The 25,756-nt window shown below is 50.0% G+C and overlaps 1 protein-coding gene and 1 long non-coding RNA gene across 2 annotated transcripts in view; one reads left to right on the forward strand and one right to left on the reverse strand.

Moving 5' to 3' along the window:
- N4BP1 (NEDD4 binding protein 1) overlaps positions 1–12,944 on the forward strand; it is a 49,099-nt gene extending 36,155 nt beyond the window's left edge. Inside the window, exons 3-7 of the mRNA XM_077898505.1 lie at positions 140–270; positions 1,736–1,832; positions 4,194–4,301; positions 6,110–6,217; positions 8,290–12,944. Of these exons, the coding sequence (XP_077754631.1) occupies positions 140–270; positions 1,736–1,832; positions 4,194–4,301; positions 6,110–6,217; positions 8,290–8,647 (802 nt within the window). The 3' untranslated portion in view covers positions 8,648–12,944. The remainder of the gene's footprint in view (positions 1–139; positions 271–1,735; positions 1,833–4,193; positions 4,302–6,109; positions 6,218–8,289) is intronic.
- Positions 12,945–18,679: 5,735 nt separating this feature from the next.
- Positions 18,680–25,756, reverse strand: part of LOC144314439 (uncharacterized) — a 29,329-nt gene continuing 22,252 nt past the window's right edge. Inside the window, exon 4 of the long non-coding RNA XR_013380316.1 lies at positions 18,680–21,096. This is a non-coding gene — a long non-coding RNA (uncharacterized LOC144314439). The remainder of the gene's footprint in view (positions 21,097–25,756) is intronic.

Genomic DNA, 25,756 nt, shown 5'->3' on the forward strand with positions numbered 1-25,756 from the left:
GTCATAAACTATGCAGCTTGATGCCAAAGAGTGTAAAAGTATTTGCAATTGTTTTTGTTGTATGTGGAGTTTACCATTTCACTTTTTCATGGTGAAACTTAACATACTTTAAGCTGAAATAAATTTTGTTTTCTTATAGCCATGGTCTGAAAAAGTTCTTTTCTTGTCGTGGAATTGCAATTGCAGTTGAATATTTTTGGAAGCTTGGCAACAGAAATATCACTGTATTTGTCCCACAGTGGAGAACAAGGCGTGATCCTAATGTCACAGGTGAGGCAAAAACTGATCCTTCCAAATTTCTCCCTTTCTAGATGTTAATGAGTTGGCTTATAATTGCAACACATTCTTCTTAGAGTCACAGCTTTAAAAGTAAAATGGTACTCTGTTGGTCCCAGTAGAACAATAGTGCGTTAAAGCCTAAGAAGTACTTGGGGGAAGGATGGAAAGTTAACATAGTTGTTTATATGGAAAGTTATGTTAGAGTTCATTATACATCACAAAAATTTTCCTGACTTTCTAAAAAGTAGGTTAAATTTGTCTTTGTTAGTCTGGGCTTTTGCCTCATTAAATAGTCCTTTCTAAAATGGTCACTTGATAAATTTGGGAACTCCCATATACAGTGTTTTTTGAACAGTGTGTTTAATAGCTTAATATGAGTTATGTCTTTTAATCGTGTGGTGGTACTCCATGGTTGATTGCAGGCCAGACACGAGAGCTTTGAACTTGGTGAATCGTGCAGTATTCCAGAGAAACCTTAGGTTGTTTCTCAGGTCACAGAAGAGTGGTGAGACTATGTCAGGCAGCTTAACATGGCAGTGAGCCTAGACACAAAAGGTAGATTAGGAGGAGGAAGGGTGAATACAGAGCTCACCCAGCATTTAAACAGGAAGTGAAACTTAGTCACTGTTGAGGTGGAAATGGTAAGACCACACATTTCTCAAGTATCCCAACTTCCCTCATTTTGGGGAGCAGATCAGTCTTAACTGAGGGTGCTTGAGGACTGAGGCAGAGCCACTAATTTTTGCAGTAGGATCCATGAGAGGGTCTTGTGAGCCCTCCTGTGCTCTGCATGTCTAGGACAATAAAACTGTTTCAGTCTAAGCCAACGGTGAGTACCATTGCTGGGGTGCGGGTGAGGGCCACCACACCCTGAGCTTTTAGCTGCTTTTTGCCCATTGACTGGTTTTCTACAGTTTGGCTTTGGCCCTCATTTCTTTGTCATGACCCACTCCCATGAAAATCAGCAAAGCTTCCTGCACATGACAGAGAGGTTGAATTCAGTGCCAGCCAGAGGGATATTTTGACAGACTCTTGGGGTGGGACAGAGCCTCTTGTCCCTGCACTCCCTCTGCTTCCGGTCCTGTTTCCTGTCCCATCCCCACCTTCTCTCTGGGACTTGTGTCTTCAGTCCCTGTCCTGCTGCTTGTGATGTTGCTGTGAAAAAGCTATTGATGGTAGGGTTCATTAAATACAGGTTTATGGTTTACTCTTAATTTAAGGAACAGATGAGTTTAAAAAACAGCTAAGGTCAATTTTTACATTCTTTTTGCCTTAGTGTGTGTTGCTTAATTTTTTTTTCCTTCCTAGTGTGTTAGTAAAAGTGAGTCTTTTTGAGTTAGGAAGGAAAAGGTTTTCATAACTCTCCAAGTGAAACATTTGGGGATACTTTCATTTATTTAAACATCTGGGAAGATAGCCTTTTTCTGAATGTGTATTCAACTTATTCTGTAAACAGAACAGCACTTCTTAACCCAGCTACAGGAGCTCGGAATATTATCTTTAACTCCTGCCCGGATGGTCTTTGGAGAAAGAATTGCTTCTCATGACGACAGGTATGACAGGCTGTTTTCTTTCCTGAAGTGGTGGGGAGCGGGGTGGTGAGGAGCCCACCGCCTGCTCCACTGGCCAGTTCGTGATGCTCCTGGACCCACATGCATAAAGGACTTAATAGATCAAGGGGTTTGAGAATTTTAATATTTATGGACATTAAGGTTATATACTCAGTGAGTTACTTTTATTTTTTTAATTTTTTTTTTCTGGGTTTAAGAACATTACCTAAAGTCTGTTAGAATGTTTGTTATTTGTAAGTAAAAGCGGACATTGAGTTCTCTTTTTTGATGCATACTAAAAGTGATGTTTGAGTAAAGTTTGTCTTGTCTGAGTGTGGCAGCCTCACGGATGCTTTTCAAACATTATCTATCTTCTCTAGGTTGATTTTGGCCAGACTTAGTTTGTCATTGTCATACCTAAGCCCTCAGTATTTCTTCCATGTAATGAAAGATGGTGTCAGCTGACCCAAAGCATGATCAGAGTAAGCTGCATTTCTGAGGTTGGAGTGTCACTCAGAAAGCAAGTGTTAGTGCATTGGAGACAATAAGCTTTAATCTGCACCTTTTACATTTTCTTCTAAAAGCTTTGCTGAGCACGAAGTGCAGTGCCCAGAACTAGACCCGGAACATGCATGATTCAGATACAGTTTCTACTGATCTAAAGAAGAAGGCACACAAATAAATAATAGAGGAGAGTGTTGTGGTGGTTGAATGAGAGAAGGTCCCAAATGTGACCATTGACACGACAGCCAATTTTTCAAACCCACTTCGGAGTGAAGTCAGTAGTAGTGTAGTAGCCTCTTGGTGTTTCTTCTACATTGCCCCCCTTTATGGTATTCTGGCCTGAAACACTTAGAATGCCCCGGTGGTTTTGCCTCAGTATTCCACCAAAATGGTCCCCCCCACATTGAAGACCGTGTTTGGCTTGTGATAGTCAAATGGGTTAAAGGTGAAAAGGGGCTGAGTGGGGATGGGAGGGGGGAGCATGACTTGGGATGACAGCAGATGTTCATTCAGCAAAAGGTCCAGAGGGCTTTCTCCATTGACAGCCCTTTGCCCTTTTCCAGGCTGGGATGAGAGACCAAGTCAGATAGAATCAGAAGTGACAGGAAAGATAGTGTGAGCAAAAGTGGAAGGAGAACAGCGTTGGGGTGAGGCAGGGTTGAGGAAGTTCTAGGAGACCATGTCCGGCTCCAGCTCCATGATGCTGGGCTCAGACCCTTTCATGCTTGGGTAGAGGGGCAGCTGGGCTGTTGGGCTCACGAGGAACCTTCAGATCGCTAACACCATAGCTGTACACCTGCAGAATTTGAAGGCCTGTACAGGTATACAGACTAAAGTTTGTGCTTAATTTATATGACTCTGAGTTTTTAGTGAACATGGATCTATGTCTTGATTCATAGTACTTGCACTCAGAAGCATTACTATTTTTGTTACTACCTCTGGGCAAACATCACCCATTTACAATTCATGCCAGCTAGAAATAGTTTATAAAATATTCATTAATAAATTCAAAATATTAATTCATACTTTCCAAGGTGTCCTAAAACCTCTGAAACTAATGGCTTTTTAGTTCCTTTTAAGTATTCACTATCACTAATAAAAGTAGTTGTTTTGTAGCTTTGATTCTACTAGGGATCTCTTAATGTACTGTTTCATTGTCTTGTCTCCATTGCCTTAGCCAAATGCGGTCACCTTAAGGGATAAAACTCAACATTATCCTCACAAACCTCTCATTAAGAGGGTTTGAGCATGAATAATCTCCAGCAAGGAAATAGAATTCTCAATATTGAGTTCTTACCCTTTCTTATCACCAGTGCAGCTTCTCATAAATGGCATTTGAGTGAATCTATAACTTGGGCTAAACAGAATGACAGTTGCAGACATCTCAAGTCTGAGAAGTATAGGTGTTTTGTTCTGTTTTGTTTAAGAAATGCAAGGCTGACTCTAGAAGCAGCTAATTGAGAACCGGAGGACTATAGCTTAGCAACCAAAACTTGAATAGTGATTTCACAGGCTTGTCAACATGAATTTATTCTTGACTTTAGTCCTCATGCATTATCTGATGACGATCTATTGATGATGCAGCTTTTTTAGAAAAATGTATAGATCATGGTTGAGATCATTTAAAAAAATAGTACTATGTGAAAACCAAATCTTCATTTATAATCACACTAATTTTAGAGGTATTCAGTATTTCAGATTGATCTTCAGCTAACAAGGGCTTAACTTTTCTACCTCCTAGCCATAGTTAAATTCTTTAGTGATTTTCCTATGAAGAGAAATCCTTCTGTTTTCTTATAACATAGCTTCTGTAAGCCAGGAATGCCTGCTTGCCCATTTTAACCTCTTCTATTACTATAGGTTTCTACTACACTTAGCGGACAAAACTGGTGGCATAATTGTAACAAATGATAACTTCAGAGAATTTGTGACTGAGTCACTGTCTTGGAGAGAAATTATTACAAAAAGGTAATATTTTCTTCTTTGTCTTTGGTTAAGTGTTTTTTGTTGTTTATCGTTTGGTTTTGTGTCCACCTTGGCCCTGCAGAAAGCAGTACAGGGAGCCAAAGTATCATAAGACTGTGCTCCCCATCCGAGACTATGGCTGGCCCCTCTAGGTAAATGGGGGTCCCAGTACAAAGCTGCCAAAGCAATGGGTGATATATGAGCATGCTGTGGTGGCTGCAGGGTGTCTTCCAAGAGATCAGTATTCCCTGACAGGAGGCAAGAGGCACAGGTTTATGGCTTGATTAACTCTTGTTAATAGTGCACTGGAGCAGAAATGGCCTCCTTACTTGGCCAACTTGAGTTGCCAAGGGAGACTTTGGCAACTCAATGGGCATCCCTACTAGATTCAACCATGAAATATGAAGGTTGGGTTTAATGACAGCTGTGATTCCAGTAAGAGGATGGGATCAAAATCAACTTGCTGATGGAGTTTTTACTTCTTGGGAGTGGGAAGAGTCTGTGTGCTTTTTAATCTGTGATGCTTTTCTTGAGCATTTACCATCATAGTTTAGTTACATATATTGAAAAACATGTTTGAATATCTTCCAAAATAAAGTCAGGAGTTGAGCATTCACAGATGTGTTTTATTTGTGATGATACTCTGAATGTGTCCACGTGCCTTAAGATCAGTGAACACTGGCTTCCAGGACTTCTTTTAACAAGCATCATCTGATCAAGTTACCTAAAAGTTACCTATTCTGTGATGGTGCCAGAGATGAGTCCCGTATACCATAAATCTAAAAACATAAATCAGCATACCTCAAGCTGTGTGTAAGTAGTATATAATGGGTATAACTGGATATTTCCCTGTGTTGGGGTTTCACAGTTGCCCCTTGTCTGATATTTGTATTTGGCTAAATCATTAGAGGATTTTATAAAATAATTCTTCACTGTAAATGCCCAGGTGTGTACTGTATGCATTTTGACCCACATGCTGTTAAAAAGTTATTGGTAAACGCTGAACTGAGAATTGGTCTTTGACCTTCTGGGCACAATTACCAAGCCATTAATCTTCTAGGACATGTTTCTGTTGGATCTTTGCCCTGGATTCATTGTCAGTATTTATTATACACTCATCTGTGTATGAAAGGTCTAAATGCAGTCAGGCTCATGTTCGTACACCAACTCATGGCTCTCAGAAGTCACAAAACAAGGCAGAAACTAAGGTCTGGACAACAAACATAAGCACTTGCTCTTTTTTTCTTTTTTACATCTTGCCTAGACTTGCTAAATCATAAATCATGCTGAACTGATCTCTGATTTTCTTTCCTCATAGATCGTATTGTTTTGTTGTTTTAAGAGGATATATCTTCAATGGTTTTGTCCGTAGACCCTATTCAAAAGTAAAACCTTTGTTGGACACCTGTTGTGTCCTTAATTGAATTAAGAGAAAAAGATGCTTTCTAAACCTAGATTAAAAATCTACAAGAAAAAGCATTTTCATAAGAGTTATAACTATATGTAAACATTGTATAATGGTATGGAATAAAATGCACATTGTAGGACATTTTCTTAAAAAAAGAAAAAACTCCAAGTCTCAAGAAACATGAGGGCCAGTTGATAAAAGTTTCATACGTTACTAAATTTGTGTCCAAGAGAAATTCAGATGGTTTACCACTTGTTTTTTTTCATTAGGCAGTTAAGCAGCCTTATAATTTTATAGGTGACTGTTGCTTTGGAATTAGGTGACCACTTTTACTTTCTTCTCAGTTCCCATAGCAATGAAAACTTTGTGTTTTCTCTAGCATTGTAATCATACTGTGTTGTAGATTGCTTCAGTATACCTTCGTTGGGGACATATTTATGGTTCCTGATGACCCTCTGGGAAGAAGTGGACCTCGATTAGAAGACTTTCTTCGGAAGGAAGTCTTCCTTAGGTATTTGCTTTTTCACATTATTTTGTATTTACAGACTTGCTTCAGTTCTTTGTGCTTAATGTAAGTGATGTCTCTGAAGGACTAAAGATGGCACTTTTAAAATTTTTATTAGCCTAGACTTATAGTGCTGGTGTAATATATTTGAAAGCTAATCAAGCACATACCCTAAAGACCAGATCTTCATTTGTGATCCTTTTGATTTTTTTTTTTTAATATTTTTTTGTTTTTTTATTCATGAGAGACAGAGAGAGAGAGGCAGAGACACAGGCAGAGGGAGAAGCAGGCTCCCTGCAGGGAGCCCGATGTGGGACTCAATCCCAGGACCCTGGGATCACACCCTGGGCTGAAGACAGATGCTCAACCACTGAGCCACCCAGGCGTCCCTCCTTTTGGTTTTAATCCTAGAAAGCATGGGGGCCAGACTGTGTAAGTCTAAAAAGAGCAGATTTTACTGGTGGTCACTTAGGTTCATTATGTATGTGTGACTGTCCTTTTATATTCACTTTCCAAAATAATTTGCTTTTAATTTGTTATGCTCCTGTTAATTTACTTACTATTCAGGAACCACTAGCTGGGGAGCTTTCTATCTCCACTGAATGGAGATAATTTATATTCATCTGAAATTGATTTGATAGTTTAGTTTTTCTTTGTTGTAGTTTGGGTCTTTGGGGGTTTTTTTTTGTTTTTAAAGATTTTATTTATTTATTTGAGAGAGAGAGAGAGAGCACAAGCAGGGGCAGGGGGGAAGGGAGAGAGAGAAGCAGACTCCCCGCTGAGCAGGGAGCCCGATATAGGGCTCCATCCCAGGACCCCGGGATCATGACCTGAGCTGAAGGCAGATGGTTCACCGACTGAGCCACCCAGGTGCCCCTTGTTTTGTTTTGTTTTGTTTTGTTTTTAAGATATATTGCTAGTGGTTGTTTTTGTTTTCAGAATTGTCAGGTAGTGGATATTGTTAACTAAAGTATTCTTTGTGCCCAGCTGGCAGACAGTATGACCCAGTGACACACAGCTGATCTTTTTTATTTATAACCGCATCCTTTGGGTTATATAATCCAAACCTTGGGTGTTCTAGGTTTGGATTTGAGGGTAGTTCATGCAGAGGTATCTTCTATAGAGGAGACCAATGCAATATCAGCTCCCTGGTCTTAGGAATCATTTCTCTTTTGAGCCTTTGGGTTTTATTACATTGATGAGGGCTTATTTCCCAAGGTTCTGCTTCTCTACCTACACCTAGAGAATGGCAGCCATTTTAACATCTGCTGGGTGTCATTGCATCTGCACTGGGCTTTTAAGACCTGGTGCCTATGTGCAAGCATCAAGGCCCATGGGTCAGACTTAACAGAAAGCTCTCTGGCTCCTTCCACACCTCAGCAGCCTGACAGCAGGGTCTGCCTGCCTGCACACCTCATCACTTTTTTACAGTGTGTTAACTAGTTGAGTAAGAAGTTAATAGTAACCCCTCACAGAGGGTCTAACTTTTGAAGTTAGTTGAGCTTTTGAATTTGGGAAAAGTGTTCAGCCAGCCCCATTTCTCAGCTGCAAGTCCAAGTCACCTGGGATGCCTCTTAACAGGACAGATGCCTTCAACACACACACACACCCATGAATGTACAGGTTGTGGGTACCAACACCTCCCCCAGATTGGCAGGCGGCGTTGGGGACTACAGGAATTGGTAGTGGCTGTCTCTCCCCAAAGGAGTCCCTTTTTCTGAGCCCTTTCAGCTAGGGTTCCACACAGAGTTAGAGTCTCCGGAAGACTAACACCCTGTTTTCTGTGTCTCTTGAAAGCTCTCAGGTGAATCTGGCAAACCCATGCTGCAAGCCAACCCAGTTGGCTGGGCTCAGTTCTCAATAGCTAGGGACCTGGGAGGGCAGGGTACTCATCACTGCCTGTTGTGACCAGTCTGGGGATGGTGTAGGTGTCATCCCTGTGGACTGTGGATGTGGACTTCTCTGTGGGCAGCTGGCCTTTAGAAGCCGTGGAGCAGCACAACCTTGAGGTCAGCAGCAGGTCATGTGGATATGTTTCTCATTTATAACCCAACTCACCAGACACATTCTATTCACAGAAATATGCAGCCCCTCCTCAATGCCTTGCCAAATGTGGGCATGTTTGACCCCACCTTCAGAGTCCCTGGCGCCCAGGCAGCCAGCACCAGTCACCAGCCTCCAGCCCGGATTCAGGGCACCCCACCGAGCCACTGGCTTCCTCAGCAGCCCCGCTTCCCGGTTCTGCCAAACCTTCCCAGCATGCAGCAGAGTGTGCCCATGCCAGCACAGAGGTCTCCCGCGGAAACCAGCGAGCTGAGGGAGGCCCTCCTGAAGATCTTCCCTGACTCCGAGCAGAGACTGAAAATCGACCAGATACTGGTGGCCCATCCGTACATGAAAGACCTGAACGCACTGTCGGCCATGGTGTTGGACTGAAGGTCTCACTTGACCTAGTGTCTGCACGTGGCAGCGGGGAGCAACATAATGTGAAGAGACCGATTTCCCAGTGGAAATGCTGTTGTAGTGTATAGAAAAGAAAACAGATGTTTTGTGTATAAAAAAATCTGGGTTTTCAAAACCAGCTTTTTCTATATATAAATTATGCTGCTATTACAGATTTAACATTTTCTGTAAAAGGAAAGTACATTTTCTGCCTGTTCAGAACTGTTTAATAGCAGTTACTCTTGAGTGTATTTACATTTTTATGTTTTTTAAACTATTTTCCTTAAAGCTGAAAATATTGACAAATGGATATGATTAGCCTTTCTAAATAAAAAAAGAGTCGCTTTCTTAGGGAAAGCAAGACCTCTTAAAGTATATTTTCTTGAGATGACTATGTAACGTCCACTAACATGAAGTGTGCTCATCCCCCTACCCCCCAGCCTCCTCTGCCCTCACCCCTGGAATTAGAGTCATAGGAGTAGGTTTTACTCCTGTGGGTCTTTCTTTGGAGCCATTTGTGAGAATGGGCAGGTGGTGCCACTAGATGGCACCTGTGCCTAGCCATTGTTAACAACCAGGGCACAGTTAGACTCCCAGACTGTCTGGGTGAGAAGATACTCTAGAACTCACAAAGTCCCACCCTACCTCCCCTCCCACCCTGCAGAAGAGGGAACTGAGGCTCAGTGTGCTTGCATCGCACACGCCCAGGTCCACAGCTGCAGAGCAGCTGGGCAGGGACCAGACTCCTCGTCCAGTGCTCTGACATGCTCACCAGGCTGAGGCCTCACTGTACCTGGCTGACTCTAGGAGTCATGTCTTAGCCTCTGAAAATAATAGCAGGATGTGAGGACGTTCCATGAAGAGCCCCATTGTTACCGTAAATTTATGTCCATGAACCATGGGAGAAACCCATGTGAAGTTTGTGAGCTTTGCCAAAACGTGATTTTCTATGCTCAAGAATGACCCAAGCCAATAAATAGCATTAGTAGCTGCCGTGGGGGCCCAGAGCCCCTTATTTATTTTTCCTGTGTTTGTCTTTTTAGTATTCTCCTCACCGCCCTTCCAGTGAGTCTATCTCAGCATTGGTATCTTCATATTGTGTTTTTCGGTGTTGCTCAAAATTCTGTGTTAGTGAAGTTCTTTTCCTGGGTAATTATACTTAACATCTTTACTGTTCTCTGGACTTTCAAAGGGCTTTGTATTTTCTACCTGTTCTCTTCCCAGGCTGCTCGCGGTCAGTTTCGTGTCTGCCCTGTGGCTTGTGTCCCTCCTAACCCCAGAAACAGCTGCCGAGGACTCGGGGCCGATCTGTTCTTCATGGTGAAGGGACTTTGTCACCCACGAGCAGAGCTAGTGGCTCCCGAGGAGGCTCCCCCAGGTGTGTGTGTCCCCTGCCTCCCTCAGGGGATGAATCCAGAGTCCTCCGGGTGGCCAGATTTGTATTTCAATCACATTTTCTCTCCAATGCCTTTAAGATGTCTCCTAACCAGGAGCTGGTTGTCCCCCGCCACGTTGGGTCAGGTTGCCAGAGTCCCCTGCCCAGCAGTGCATGAGGAGGTAGGCGACTCCAGGTGGGCAGGAAGTGACTCAGTCCCACAGCCCCTGTGCCTCAGCTTCAGAACTGGTGGTTTGTAAAAGCGTGGCAGACGTGTGAGGGCTAGAGCTGTCTCACAGTGACTCTGATCTTCTGGGTTGAGGTTTGGTCGGACAGCGCTGCCAATCCAGTATTTCTCTTATTTGCAGAGAAGGACCCAGTGGTAAACCTCCCTGGCCCAGGCTTAGCCACACAGATCCTCCTGGAAGGGGACCGGGCCTCTAGGGATGCCCCATGGGGCTGGCTACGGCCAGGACTTCCAGGGTTTCCTAGGTTCTAGAAGTGACTAGACCCTTGACCTTTGGGTTATCTAAGCCTCTATATTCTTAGTATTGTTTCTGAAAGCTCTATTTGCCCCTTTCCTCTTTCTGGGGTACGAGAAGGAGGGATGCAGAAGGCTAAGTAGGTTAATTACTCCCCTTGATAAATTATAACACGTAAGTCACAGTTCTTTCTGAAGCCCAGCAGGTTTAGTTAACTTTAATATTTAGAAATTCAATTTTCAAACCTTTAAAAAAAAAAAAGCCATTACTTGTTCTCGGCCTTCTCTTAATACTAGGCCCATTGTTGATGCTACTCAAATGTTTCTTTGTGGTCTGCCCCCAGTGGTCGATTTCTGAACCACCGTGGTGGTGTCGGCAGCAAAGCTTCCTCGTTTGGCAACTCCTCAGGCATGTGTGTGTCATGGCTGTGCATCCCATACTTCCTGGCATTCCTGGAAGTAGGTGGCAGGGCGGGGGACGCCACCTCACTCAGACGGCCGCCTGCCGCTCAGAGAGAAGCTGTCCAGGGCTAGAGAATTTCATAGATGGTGAATACAGGACAATTCCCAGGCCTGCCTTCCTCCCCAGGCCCCAGCTACCTCCTCTGGTAGAAAAACGCCTCGTTTGACCTTTTTGTCCAGTAGCCTGTGTTTGCAGCCTGGAGGCTGCAGGGTTGGAGACCGTGGGAAGGCCCCTGAGCCATCCCGGATGACGGGTAGGCTCAGCTGTGGCTTGGCAGAGTCGCCCTGGACTCAGGCCTCTGAGAGGAGGATTGGGGTCCCACTTCCTTAGGTTTGTTGTGGCACTAGTGGAATATGATTGACGGAGAAAGCCATGCTCCCCCATCATGGGAAGCGCCCCAGGCCCTGGGCCCCCTGAGCTTCCAGCCTGCCGCCCTGGGCACCTCTGAGATGTGGCCTCCCCTGTGCAGCTCTCCACCAGCACTGCCGTGTCCTCCCTCGGCCTTCCTCCTGGGTCCCTCTCCTAGCCATGCTCAGTTCCGTCAGCTGCTTGACTCCTGCCATTTGTTTCTTCATGATCTACCTCCCCTTACTCCCCATTACTACAGTCCAGATCCTATACTGAGAGTCCCCGATTGCCCCAGGAATCCTTTCCATGCACTACTGCTCCCCCTCACCTTCCCACTCTTTACTTCCTGTTTTGCAAACTCCGTTTTCATCCCACCGCATGGAAATAGGAAAAATCTAGAAGTGACGTAATTGCTGAATTCAGAGGCCTTTTCTCAATCTTCAGTCTTCGAGGCCTTTTCTCAGTCTTCAGTCTTCATGTCCACACTCAGCGACCAGAATATTTGTCACTGTGGCCTTCTTTTCCCCATTTTCTGAGATTTTCCTCCCAAATGTTCTTCATTCCTTTCTCTTCTTTTACCAGAAGGCCACTCCTTGATACCCTTTTCTTGACAGATGGTTCTCAAATTTTGGACCAGCCATGGAACTTGTGGTGGGAAAGGCAGCTCTTACTAAAAATTGCAGATCACAGCTCTGGGGGCTGTGCCCTTGGAGTAAAGTGTGGAAACTGGGGAGATTACAGCAGGCTCCCTGGGTGTTTCCCAGCAGGCTGTCCAGGGACCAGGTTGTGAGAAACTGCACTCGCCCTTAGGGCTCACTAACTCCAGCTTTCCTCCACCCTGACTTCCCTGGGTTCACATGTCCCCTCTGGGCAATGACTTCTAGTCCCACCTGTAGGCCTGCCCCGAGGGAGCGAGTTTCCAGCTCAGCTGAAAGCCCCATCACATCCTCAGACACGGGCCCCAGGCCCTCGGCCGGCATCTGCACCTTGCTCTCCTTCCCCACCCCAGTCTGCCACAGGGTCCCCTTGGTCCACCCGTCATGCTCTCGTGGCCTCCTGACCAACCAGCCCACCTCTCCTCCCTCCCAGATTTATCTTCCAAAACACATTGCTGGTCACACCCTCATCCTGTTCAGTGATTTTCAGTGCCTCTCGGCCAGAGCACGCAGCTCAGCCTTCCCTGAGCGTAGTATCTGTGCTGTCCACCCTGTGGCCACAGGTGACTGCCCTTCCCCGGATGCTCACTGCAGCCCACATGCATTTCCTCGGTTACCTGTGGGCTCCTGCCTCTGTGTGCGCCTCTCTTCTCTGCCAGAGATGCCCTTTCTCCCAAATGGCTTCCCCCTCAAAGGCCCAGCCTGTGTCCTCTTTGTGCCCTTGCCCGTGCTTCTGGCCAGATGCAACACCATGGCACTCTGTGACCTACAGCACTCGTGTCTTGCTTTTGGCACTCGCCGCCCTGGCCGGTGTCACTGCCGCTGATTGTGTACTGTGTCACCTCCCTTTCTAGACTGTGAGCTCCTCGCGGGCAGGGACCGTCTGTGTTCACTCTTTGTATTTCCCATGGCACCTAGCACAGTGCCTTGCACTTAATAGGTGCTCAATAAACGTCTGCTCAACTGAACTGGACGACGGTGCCTTCTTGACTGCGGTATCTGGCAGCTGATAAGACTTTGAGAAATCACACTGTGTGCATTTGCACCAGGGAACCCACTACTCCGCTGCGGTGGGAGTCTAGGCTGCAGGCGCGGTGTCTGCCTGGCTCTTCCCTTCTCGTCAAGGCTCCCAACACACCGTGCGGCCCTGAGGTGGGCCCGGGACAGGCTGAGCCAAGCTGTGGGCACCGGGGCAGATACCTGGCCCGAGCTGGGCTGACCAGGGGCACCCTTAGGCTCTTTCTCCCTGGTGGTGGGACTGAGGAACGTCATGCCCAGGTCTCCTGAAGGCCATTTTCCTGCCCTGGGGGAAGCTGTCTGGTAGAGAAGCAGGAGCAGGACAGCGGGGTTCCTGGGCAGGAGCACAGGTCCCGTGGCACCCACGCCCTTCCTCGGATGTCGAGAACGCGCTTCCCTTTGTGAAGTTAGCTCAAGTTGGCTTTACAAGCCTTGAAATCAAGAGTCCTGAGTGAAGCAGGTATAACTGCGCGTAGACTCAGCAGATTGAGTGGGAGGGGCTCAGCATGGCTTTAGACCGACCCCGACGACTGGGATGCAGTCAGGGCTCAGGAGCGTTCACCCCCATCAGAAAACCGTTAGAGGCTGACCAGTGTCTGCTGAAACTCTCCCTCCGGCCTCAAGGAGCCCTCCGCCCCTACCTTCACGCAAGCTGTTTCCTGCTGCTGCTTATCCTCCTCGGTGTCCCATTTCCTCTTGAGGCTGCCTGAAAAATCCCCCAACGTGAATTCCTTTTATTTATTTATTTATTTATTTATTTATTTATTTATTTATTTATTTGACAGCACAAGCAGGGGGAGCGGCAGAGGGAGAGGGAGAAGCCGGCTGCCCGCTGAGCAGGGAGCCCCGTGCAGGGTTTGATCCCAGGCCTGGGCCCCGGGGGTCACCACCTGAGCCACCCAAGTGCCCCCTGCTGTGATTTTCTTTGTTCGGTTCCCCAGCTGGCCAGACACCAGGCCTGTCTGTCCAGAGTCAGGCCTTCGTACCCTTCCACGTCCTCATCTGTGAACAGGCGTAATGGAATACACGCCCTGCCCCAGGGGCGTCGTGCGGAATAGGGGTGCTCATACCCAGCGCCTCACACCGGGCCCCACTCAGTGACCTTCGGAGCCATCGCCGTGGCTCTGACCAGCAGCCCCTCGAGGACACCCCCTGTTCACAGCCTTGCAGGTGCTCCACGTCTCCTAACCAAAGGTCCGAGGGCTCATCCTCTGGACTCCAGATGCTCTCCTGTCCCTTCCGCTCACCGGGAGTGTGGGCCAGACCTGGAGCCTCCACAGGGCCCCCCGATGTCACCACCAGGGAAGCAGGCAGAGCCACTGTCTGGCCCCGAGCTGCGCGAGGACCCGACCCTGGCGCCGAGCGCTCGCCAAGCCTAATTCTGTCTCGTGACCCTCACGACACTGAGGAGTCTGCGAGGAGCCGCCGCGCGGGGCCGCTGGCAGGTTTGCAGTTGTCCAGGCCGACGTGTCCAGGATTCGGCCAGAGGTGACGTGGCAGCCAGAATGGCGCCCGACGGGCCCTGCCCCCACCCAGGGCGCCGAATTGAGAGCCCGTGACCCGGGTCAGGGTCGTCAGGCTGCTGCCCGGAGAAGCTGTGGGGGAAGCTGCGTCCTGTGCAGCGCGGCCCGTCCAGCGCTGTTCCTGCGGGACGCTCGGGGAACACAGCTCTAAAAAGGAAAAGCCGCCCCGCACGGCCTGGGGTGAGCCCCTGCCTCCATCACACCCACCTTCCATTTCACTTAGGGGGGTGCAGACCAGTAGGAGGAGCTTTGGTGATTTTTGAAAACTGAAAAAAAGCCTTTTCCGCAGCTCCAGTTCCAGCCCCCTGACACCTGTGGTTCCGGGGCGGTGGCCGTCATTGGCAAGCAGGGATTTGCCAGAAACAGGGCAGAGGCGGCCACAGCCAGTGGCACCTCCTGGACCGGCCCCTCCCACCGGCCTCCCAGCACCGACTACACCGCAGCTTTGGGGCCTCCCTTCCCACCCCCACCACGGCCCCAGGGAGCCCTGCTGGGCCTCACGGCCTGAAACCCAGTCTGGGGTCAGCCTGGGCGGGCCCTGCCCGTCCCCGTCCCCGTCCCCGTCCCCGTCCCGCTCCCAGAGAGGAGGAGGCCGCCCTGAAGAGAATGCGCCTGTCTGCCCGCCTGTCTGGCTCCAGCATCTGTCTAGGGTTTCATCCACCGAAACAGGCTGCAGGAAGCAGAGGCCTCCCTCGGCGGCGGCAGGGAGCTTCAGGCGCTGCCGGGCTCCGCGCCCGCCCCGACCTGAGGCTCCAGGGCTGCAGGTCCCTCTCCCCTCGCCAGCCCCCCGGGGCGTATGGCACCGGCTGCCCCCGGGGCGGGCAGGGCACGTGCTTCCCCCCGTGTGTGGCTAAGGAGCCGAGGCCTAGCTGGAAGGGGGGAGGTGGGACGTGCTGCGGGAGGGGGGACAGCCGGGTGGCCTGGCCACGAGGGCTCGGGTCTTGCTCTGGTGCTTCCTGCCGTGTGACCTCGAGGTTACTGAGCCTCAGGTCTGTTTCCTCATCTGAGTGGAAGTGATGCTCCTGCCCTTGGAGCTCCTGGCTTGCAGCCCTGGCTGCACATCCAAGTTCTAAAACGCTTGTGGCCAGGCCACACCCCAGACCACCAAGATCAGACCCACGTGTGACCCCAGTGTACCCTCAGTCTGCAAACCAACACCCCACCTGAGAGTTGTTTCAACCCAGCCTGGCCCCTGGGCGAGAGCTTATCTCTCCTGACACCCACTATCAGGAATGCACCTTGAGGGCCTGTCAGTGCCCCTCATGAGGCATATGGGTCCTGTAAGGCTCCTCCTCAAGGCCTCATCTTGCCTCTTGTGTTTCTCAAACTCAAGACACTGCAGAGGCAGGATGCCACAGGGAGCACAGAGCCAGAAGGGCCAAAGGAGCCCCTTCCAGCACCCCCCTGCTTGTAGGACTGGTTTCCCCCAACCCTCAGCCTAGCTGGGCATCACTTCCTGGTGGAAGCTGGCTCCCATCACATCCATCCCAGGGCAGTTTCTGAATGAGGGTGGAGGGAGGGATGCAACTGGCACCCTTGACACATGCAAGCTTCTTTCCGCCTTCATGCACACCCCCAAAGACCCCATCACCATCCAGCATAGCACAGATGAGGGGGCCAGGGAGTCCAAAGCGGTCAGCACACACCCTCAGGAAGGAAGAGGTTGTCCAGCCCAGGACAAGTCCTACTTCACAGTGGGTACAGAGGTCAGCTGGCTTGGGTTCCCACAACTGTCAGCCATTAGGTGAGGCAAGGCTCAACTCTAGATCTTAATCCACTATGTCCCTGGAAGAGTATTGTCTGACACCTGCAGGGGCATCCCCAGACTGGGGCATTGGTATGGAGGACCAGCCTGAACACCATGTGCCCAGGTTGGTCCTCCTGAAGTGGAAGTATTAGAGAGTGACTGCCGGGGTCACCTGGTTCCTTGGTCCCAAATCCCCAGGACTGGGAGGGCACCTGGGATAGCTGGCGGAAAGAGGCCCTCATCCACAACCGAGATGGCCTGGGCAGAGGGAGCGGGCTCCCTCAGACATTCCAGCACCCAGGCTGGATTCCATCTGCTGCCCCAAGGCTTGTCTCAATCTAAACCACCCCATGGGGCTTTGCATCCCCATGTCACTGTGTCCATGACCACCATGAAAATCTGCATGATGAGGCCAGGACGTGTGCCTGCAAACCACCCCCAACAAGAAGGGACTTTTTTTTTTAAAGATTTTATTTATTTATTCATGAGAGATACAGTGAGAGAGGCAGAGACATGGGCAGAGGGAGAAGCAGCCTCCATGCAGAGAATCTGATGCAGGACTCGATCCCAAGACCCCAGGATCACAACGTGAGCTGAAGGCAGATGCTCAACCACTGAGCCACCCAGGTGCCCCAGGAAGTGACTTTATGACACAAGCCCCAACACTGCTCCTTCTCTACCACCCCCTTTCCAGACTGGAGATCAGGTCCCATCTGTTTGGTCTTTCCCAGTGTCCTTCGGGGCACCCCCCAGTCCCAGCCAGAGCTTCTCACCATCCTATTTACTAGGACCAAACTTCTGGCAGCTTGTGGGTAGAGGTTATTCCACCTTGCACATGAGGAAACTGAGGCAGAGCCATTCTGTGACCTGCAGAGCCAAACCTCCACACTCGGTCCCTCCCCTGATGGCTCAGGAACCACAGCTGAGCATCCACCAGGTCATCAACCAGCTGTGTCAGTCTCTAGTCAGACCTGCCAAGTTCTGCACTTTTGGTGGGAGTAGGGCTGAGGGCTGGAGGGCCAGAGAGCAGAAGCATGAATGGGGAGACTGGTGCCAGCGGGGATGGGGGAGCTGGGGACGTGGAGGAGTGTCCCCATCAGAGCAAACAGCTCATGGGAGGGGAGGCCAAGCGGAGGAACTCCGGAGAAGGTCAGGGAGGAGAGTTTGGCTCGGTCCTAAAGGGTGCACTCTGCCTCCATTTCCGGAGGTGGGGGCCTGGGGCCAGCAAGACGTCTCTCTGCTCTTTGGAAAAGCTCTTCTGGAGCGTCCATCTGAGCCTTGTGGACAGCCCCGGCTCCAGCCCTCGCTGGCTCTCGGGCCAGGAGGGCAGCCTACGATTCCCACGGACCCAGCAACATCCCACGGAGGGTTGAGGGAGTGGCCGGGTGGGGACTGGGGACCTCCAGTGCCCGAGGGACCACCACTGCGCTCCCACGTGTCTGTCCTAGGAGGCCTGCCTGTCAGGGCTAAATCCTCCCAAGACCCCTGAACTGGGATGTCTCTCCTGCAGCAGCGCCTCTGGCCCTCCATTTCTAGCCTCCAGAAGGACCAGCACCAAGGGGCCAGTCGGTCCTGTCACTTGGGACCAGAATTCCATGCCCAAGTACAAGAAAATGTACTTGTCCCCTTTGGGGAAAAGGCAGGTTAGGTTTTGGGGAGCAAAGATTTATCCTTAATCATGACTTGCCATATAACCTCCACTCAAGAGAGTGCCTTAACTCTTCTGAGCCTCAGTTTCCCCTATGTAACTCGGTTTCGTAAGATCATGCCTGTCGTCAGCTTGCATCTGCTAAGCCCCGTATTAATCATCGTGGGCCCCGTGGCACACAGAACAGTGCTCGAGCCCTAAATAGGCAGCTCGCCGAACCAGGCCTACCACGTCGCCAGCACCCAGCTGACCAAGGATTTCAGCCCTCCGGAGCCCTCCGCACCCCCACCGAGGGAAGCACAGCCTTGCCTGCTAACAGGCTGTCAGGAAGGCTCCATCCCCTTCCTCCTGTGCAGGCCAGACCAGGACACAAAAAGAGAAAGAGCAGAGGGGCCAGGGCCAGGACCCCTGTGGGTGACACCTGGTTCAGGGGCCGCGTGAACACTGGCGTTTCTGGAACGTCCCCCGGGTCTTCACCAGGTGGCCCCTGCCGAGGGGACCTAGGAGACACCTCTGGAAAGCACATCCACAGAAGACCACTCGTGCATGGCTCTCCAAGGAAACAAGATTTTCTCTTCTTTAAAAATTGTGTGCAATTTCAGCATCACACGCCGGTTGGCGGGCCAGAGAAAAGCAGCAAAAAGAAGGCCGTTTCCTATTTGTAAAGTTGGAACATGTGAAGTCTAGCAGTCCAGCTGGCCTGCGCTCCAGGGTGATTCTCGGCGCCCTGACCCCTCCCCTGCCCCAGCACCCCCACCCCGCCTCTGCGGAGGGAGAGAGGGTGCTCCTGTCCTGAGCTCGCTCCCTTACTGCATCCGAGAAACTCCGGCTTCTCGCTTCGTGCAGCTACTCTCTGGATATCTGTCATCGGGGACCCCTGTGCCCCCAAGCCCATCTCGTCTCAGGGCCAGGCCACCCCTGTTCTGGTGCCAGTTCTGCTGTGGATGCCCTTGGGCTCAGCCCTGCCCTCTCGGGGGGTCAGTGCCCCATCTGTGAAGCCGAGGTCAGTGCCTGCACTGCTGCTGGCTGGTGGCCGTGAGACCCCGGGAGTATGAGCTGGTTGTCCAGACATCGGCTCCGGCCCACTCCTCCAGGAAGCCTCCCGGAGAGACCCCGTCCCCGGCTCAGCAGCCCCAGGCAGCTCGAACCGTCTGTTCATCCGCAGAGGTTTCCTGGGCAGCTTGGATGTGCGGTCAACAGAGTGCGCAGCGTGAACAAGGCAGCACGGTCTCCGTCCTCGTGGGGCTGGTGGCCCTCGTCACTTGGGCAGCCTGGGTCCCTTACCTGGCCAGCACCTCCCATTACTCCCTCTGGGGTGAGGGGGCTGGGTAGTAAGCAGGGGCTGGATGTTGCACTTCTCCTAATGTCTCCGTCCAGACACCTGGTTGCAGGAAGAGATACCCTCTCCACCTGGCTGAAACCAGAAGCAGATTAATCAGGAGCCAGGTCTGGAACCAGGAGGTGGATTGCTGTCACTACTGTCCAGATGTCCCCCTCCCTGTCTCCTGTTTCTTTCCCCCAGTGGGTTTGCTTCATTTGTCTCTCTCCGCAGCAGACCCAGTCTCCTTGCTTCTCTGTACTTGCAGCAAAAGTGGCCATGCTACACGTCTCTGGCCTCAGTCCAAAGTCTGCCCCAGGACCAACCTAAATCACCACGTACTGCTTCCGCTCTACAGGAGGTAGAACGTGAGGAGCCAGCTTGTACTGAGCAGCCCCACTCCCAGCCCTCCAGCTTTGGCCCAGGTGCGGATGGGCAGGCCACAAAGTGACAGCAACCACAGCGCGAATTTACTGAGTCCTACTATGTGCCCAGCACTGTGGAAACGAGGTACACACGAGCGGACTCTTGTTGAACCTATGTAACAACTCTCTGATGTTACGAGGGTTACCCCTGCTGCAAGTCCAGAACCGCTGAGTCCCATGCCTGGGGGGGCCCCCGAACCCGGCGCTGTTCCAGCTCTGAGCAAGACAGGTGCACCACCAGCTAGGACAAGGCCCCAGGGAGGTGAGACACTGAGATGACGAGGGGTGATAGCTGGGGTGCTCCAGGAGCAAGGGGCTGATGGCCCAAGAGCCAGGTGAGGCCAGGAGAACCCAAGGTGGTGCCTAAGCGCAGAGCTTCACAGGGATATTTGGGGAAGTGATTTATGGAAGGAGGTTTTCAGGAGGAGGAGGGAAGCAGGATGGGCCAGGGACAAAGGTAAGCAAGGATGCGGTCTCAGCTGAGGTGGCTTTCCCTGACCCCACAGGAGGCTGTGGGGTGAGATGTGCCAGAGACAGTCCCACCTGACACCACTGCGCACTGTGACGGTCAGTCACCGAGTGGAGCCATCCACACAGGCAGCCCCTCTGCAGGCATCAGCGGGTGGACACACCAGTCCAGTAATGAGGTGTGGCTGTGGCACCCACATCCCCCTGAACATAGGCCCAGCAGCTCTCAGCACCCATTGCTTCTCGCGCGAAGTTCACTCCACTGGGTACTGTCTCCAGGACTGTGTGGTCATGATGTCTGGGGGGACGTTCCAAGGGAGGTTAGAGAAGCGAACTCCTATAGCTGTTCCGGAGGCCATAACTGGTTCTCATTTCCCTTTTGCATGACCCATGCTGAATTTTCATCCCTCTGCCGGCCCAGGTGGCTCGTCTTCTGGGGTGACCCAGATTCTCATCCCCGTAGGGACTCATGCCCTCTGTTCACTGTACTTGCACACTCATGGTAAAAGTGGGCACGGTGGGTCGAAGCGGGGCTCACTGTGACCCCGATGGAAGCACCCCCCGCCCATGGGAGCCAGGACCTCCAGATTCAAGGGTGGAAAGTTGCCAGGACAGGAAGCCCTGAGTCCTCAAGAGCTCACTGGAAGGAACAGGGCCGGCTGTAACTACTTTGATCCCTTGGCTCCCAGACCCACCTCCTCTACCTGTGGAGCAGCTGTTGGTTTAAGGAGCATAGCACATCCTGCAGGCGGCTCCCTGTCCTGGCGGGGTGATACCTCCAAGCTGGCACCTTACCTGTGTATTTATTTCACTGCTTTGCCAGGACAAAGCTTCCAGTGGAGCAGATTGGTGGGGCAGTGGCTGCCGCACTCACATGCCCTCTGTTGCTCCTTCTTTGCTGCCAAAGGAGTCCCTTGGCCTGCAGGTCTTTGCTGAGAGCTCTCTGACCCTAGGACGGTGGTCCTGGCTGAGGCCTGTGGGCAGGAAAGACAGACCCTCAGCTCCCCCGGTGCAGTCTGTGTGGGAACAGACACCTGAGACAACTAGCCCTCCCCAAGGCTGATCTCTCTTACATCACCCGAAGAGGGGCTCTTTGATGTCTTGAATAAGGGAAAGGAAGAATAAAACCAGGTTTAATCTCTAACAAGGCGTTCTGCTACACATGATATTTGGGAATACGATTTAAATCAACTTGGCCAGGGACAGGGTGTATCCCCAGGAAATGAGGAAACTTTCTTCTTGGGAAGACATGGTGCCTCTGTCTTCCAAGCCCTAGGCCAGAGTCCAGACACCAGTACTGGTTCTGGCTCTGTCAGGTTTCACAGAGGTTCCGTGGATGAGCCCTGCCCCTCCCTAGGCCTGGGCCCCCATCTCAGGATGAGAGGCGCAGGACTGACCTCTGAAACCTCTTTCAGCTCCAACATTTCCTGCTTCTTGGAATCTCTTTTTCTTATCCAGAGCCGAGGAAGCCAAGAGGAGGAAGAGCAAGCTGAGGCTCCCTTAGAAAACAAACCAGAAGTTTCTTGCAAAGTGAGAAGCGTATCTACCCTATGACCCAAGAATTCTATTCCTTGGTAATTACCAAAGAGGATGAACACATATGTTCGCAAAAAGACTTGTACAAGAATGCTTACAGCAGCCTTATTCCTAAGAGCCAACTAGAAGTAACCCAAGTACCCAAAAGGTGAATGGATAAACTAATTGTGGGACGTTCATATGATGGAATTACTCAGCAGACACTCAGATCACACTATTCCAACTGTAGAGACACAGCATGGGCAGATGGGTGAGAAAAGCCAGACATGAGTATACACTGCATGATTCCATTTATATGAAATTCTAGAACACGCAAAACTGCTCTCTGGGAATGACAATCAGAAAGCAGTGGGGGGCAGCCCGGTTGGCTCAGTGGTTTAATGCCACCTTCAGCCCAGGGCATGATCCTGGAGACCCGGGATCAAGTCCTGCATTGGGCTCCCTGCATGGAGCCTGCTTCTCCCTCTGCCTGTGTCTCTGCCTCTCTCTCTCTCTCTCTCTCTCTCTCTCCCTCTCTCTCATGAATAAATAAATAAAATCTTTGAAAAAAAAAAGAAAGCAGTGGGTAAGGGGAGAAGGCTGAGAGAATTTTCTGGGGTGATGAAAATGTCCTATATTTTCTTTTGACTGCTGGTTATAAAGGTGTATACAACTGTCAAAATATTGAACAATTAGAATCTGTGCATATTCATGCATGTAGATAATGCTTTAATTTTACAAAGTAAAACCAAAAAAGGAAGAGAAAGAAAAACAGCCACACAGGAAAGCTGGTTCTGGGTTTCCAGCCAAGGCCAGCCCCACCCTCTCAGGGAGATTGTTTGTCCTGTTAGTGTTTGGCAGTTTCCAGGCCAGGGACCAAGGGTCGTACTTGGCCACTTTCACAAGCATGTTATCAAGGGAGGAGACCACAGGGGTAGAGACGAGCAGGGAGGGAGGGCATCCAAGAAGCAGCTGGTAAGTTCACCAGCTACAGCCCGGGAAAAGGGATCATCTATTCTTGGAGCATCTACTATGTACCAGACACTGTGGTAGGCACTGAAGATACAGCAATGGCCAAGAGACATGGTCCCTACCCTCACTGAGCCCTCTGGCAGACAGAGACATGGAACAATTAATCATGCCAACAAGCACCTCACCCTTGGGCTGGGCCACAGTCTGAAAAGCAGAAGCACAAGGAGCTCCAAGATCACATGCTTGGGGTTCCCTCTTCACTTGTGTCTAGAAAGGCCTCTCAGGGGCCATGAGTACAGAACTGAGCTCTGAATTATCAGAAGATGTTAACCAGGTGAAAAGTTCAAGTGAGAGCCTCCTGCTCCAAAAGCCAGAGCAGAGAGAACCTGACACAGGAATCACAAAATTAGGTGTCTAGGAGAGGCCAGGTGGGCATCAGAAATGGTGGAAATGTGGAGCATTGGGCACCCAAGTCACTCTGGTGGTGGGGACCTCAGATGCCTTGAGTACACAGGGCCCATCTGCAGAGAGAGGAGGTGATGCTTGCCCTGCAGGACTGCAGGCCTAGCGTTGCCCCATTATCATGCTTTTTTCTTTTAATTTAAAAAGATTTATTTATTTGAGAGAGAGAGAGAGAGAGAGAGAGAGAGAGCATGAGAGGGGGAGGGGCAGAAGGAGAGGCAGAGAATCTCAAGCAGACTTTATGCTGAACATGGAGCCCAATGCGAGGCTCAGTCCCACAACCCTGAGATTATGACTTGAGCTAAAATCAAGAGTTGGATGCTTGGGTGACGGGCACTGAGGGGGTACTTGACGGGATGAGCACTGGGTGTTATGCTATATATTGGCATATTGAACTCCAATAAAAAAATATACACAAAAAAAGTCAGATGCTTAACCGACTGAGCCACCTAGACATACCACCCCTCTCCATCATTCTGCTTTTCAAGAAAACCTAGAAATCTGGAGTTTTTAAAAATGTAAATTCGAATCTATTTTTAAATCTTGACTCAGTTTTTTTTAATCATTTCTATAAATTCAAAGCAACTCCAAACAAAATCCCAGAAGGATTTTTTTTTAATTTTTCAAGCTGGTTATAATATTTATACAGAAAAGCAAAGACCCTAGAATACCCAAAAACAATTCTGAAGAAGAGCAACAAAGAAGACTCACACTACCCAATTTCCAGATTTAGTATAAAGATCAGATCAGGACATTATATTATTGGCAAAAGGACAGATTCACACATCAGTGGGATGGAAGAAATAGGCTGACATATATATAATCCATTGTTTTTTTTTTTAAAGATTTATTTTTATTTTATGATAGAGAGAGACAGAGAGACAGACAGGCAGAGGGAGAAGCAGGCTCCATGCCAGGAGCCCGACACAGGGCTCGATCCCGGGACTCCAGGACCGCACCCTGGGCCAAAGGCAGGCGCGAAACCGCTGAGCCACCCAGGGATCCCCAATCCATTGGTTTTTTACAAAAGTACAAAGACAATTCAATGAAGAGAGGATATTCCTTTCAGAAATGGTATGTCCGTGCGACAGGCCCCCATAACCCTCACTTCCTGGTCATGTAACTCTCTCTCCTTGAGTGTGGGTGGGACATAAGACTTGCTTATAATCAACAGAATATGACAAAGTGATGGGATATTGCTCCTGTGACTGTTACATTGTAGAAGACTCCATCCTGCTAGCCACTGCTCCAGAGTCTCTCTGGCTGGCTTAATAGAATGAGCAGTTGTGTTTGGAAAGTCCATGTGACAAGGATCTGTGGGTGACCTCTAGTTGCTGAAGGTGACCAGCAGGAAGCCAGGGCATTCAGTCCCACAACTGCAAGGAACTGAATCCCACCAACTCGAAAGCAGATTCTTTCTGGCCAGGCCTGCAGATGAGAACACAGCCCAACCAACACCCAGATTTCAGCCTAGTAGGACCCTAAAAATAGGCCAAGTAAGCTATGCCAGACTCCTTTCAGAAAATATGAGATAATAAAATGTGTGTTGTTTTAAGCCACTAAGTTTGTGGCAATTTATGATGCTACATAGAAAAGTAATAAAATCCATATGTCATACCATATGTCATACCATACACAAAATTTAACTCAAAATGAATTGTAGGTCTAAATGTAAAATCATAAACCTAATAGAGAAAAAAACCCCACTGAACACAGGTATATTCGAATAGGCACGGCCAAGATAGGAGCCACTGGGCAGGTGGGAGTAGTGATGGAGAGAGGGCACAATGTGGTCCACTAGGACCTGGGGTCAGAGTAACCTAAAGTAGTGTGGAAACAGCCTGGAGCTTCAGCTCCAGGATCTCTAGTGGCATCTCTGTCCCCTCTGGTCTCTTGCTCCAATAGCCCAGTTGCTCTGTATTCCCTAGTCCGGTCCAAACCTGACTGGCTTAGCTAATGCCAGCCCCATGGGTCAGAGTCCTTTGCCCTAAGCGCTTTCATAGGAGGCTGAGCAGCTTACAGGTGCCTACAGGGTCAGTGCTCATGCCAGGTCTAATTAGTTTCCATCCCTGTGCACAGTCAGCCATTGCCACCTCCTGGTGAGGCCACAGGAGGAACACTGTTAGGTGTAGTGATGGACACATCGGAAAGTTGATCTGCTCTCTGTGCCTCGACCTCCTCTGCTGCCCACAAAGGCTCAGTCCCTTCCGTGCCCACATCCCATGGTTTCCTGTGGCCTTCCAGTGCCTCCTCTGTAATCACTGCTTCCACCTGAACTCCTGCTGGGCTGCTGGGACCACAAACCCAGGCCAACTGCAGCTGCCCAATAGCCCCAGCTGAGGAGGCTGGAAAGCAACTCTGCAAGGACAGGTGTGGGGTGGGTATAGAAAGCTACTTGGGAAGTACAGGGCCCATCCTTTTCTAAGAAATTCCTCTGGGGAAATAGGCAGCGTAGCCTTGAGTCACCACTGACAACCGGCGCCAAGGGAACTCTGGGTGGTGAAAATTCACAGATGCCTGTGTGTGCCACAGCTGTGTGTGCAGGGAGCAGGAGATGGGAAAACGTTCAAGTAAACAAACAGCATGTCTCATGATCCAAGCAAGTCTCAGCAGGGCCCCCTAGCAGCATCTGTGCAGGTAGGTGTAGAGGGGTCCTTCAGAACCAGAGCTCAGTGGAGGGTGCTA

This window comes from Canis aureus, chromosome 5 (genome assembly GCF_053574225.1).
Source record: "Canis aureus isolate CA01 chromosome 5, VMU_Caureus_v.1.0, whole genome shotgun sequence".
Lineage (NCBI taxonomy): Eukaryota > Metazoa > Chordata > Mammalia > Carnivora > Canidae > Canis > Canis aureus.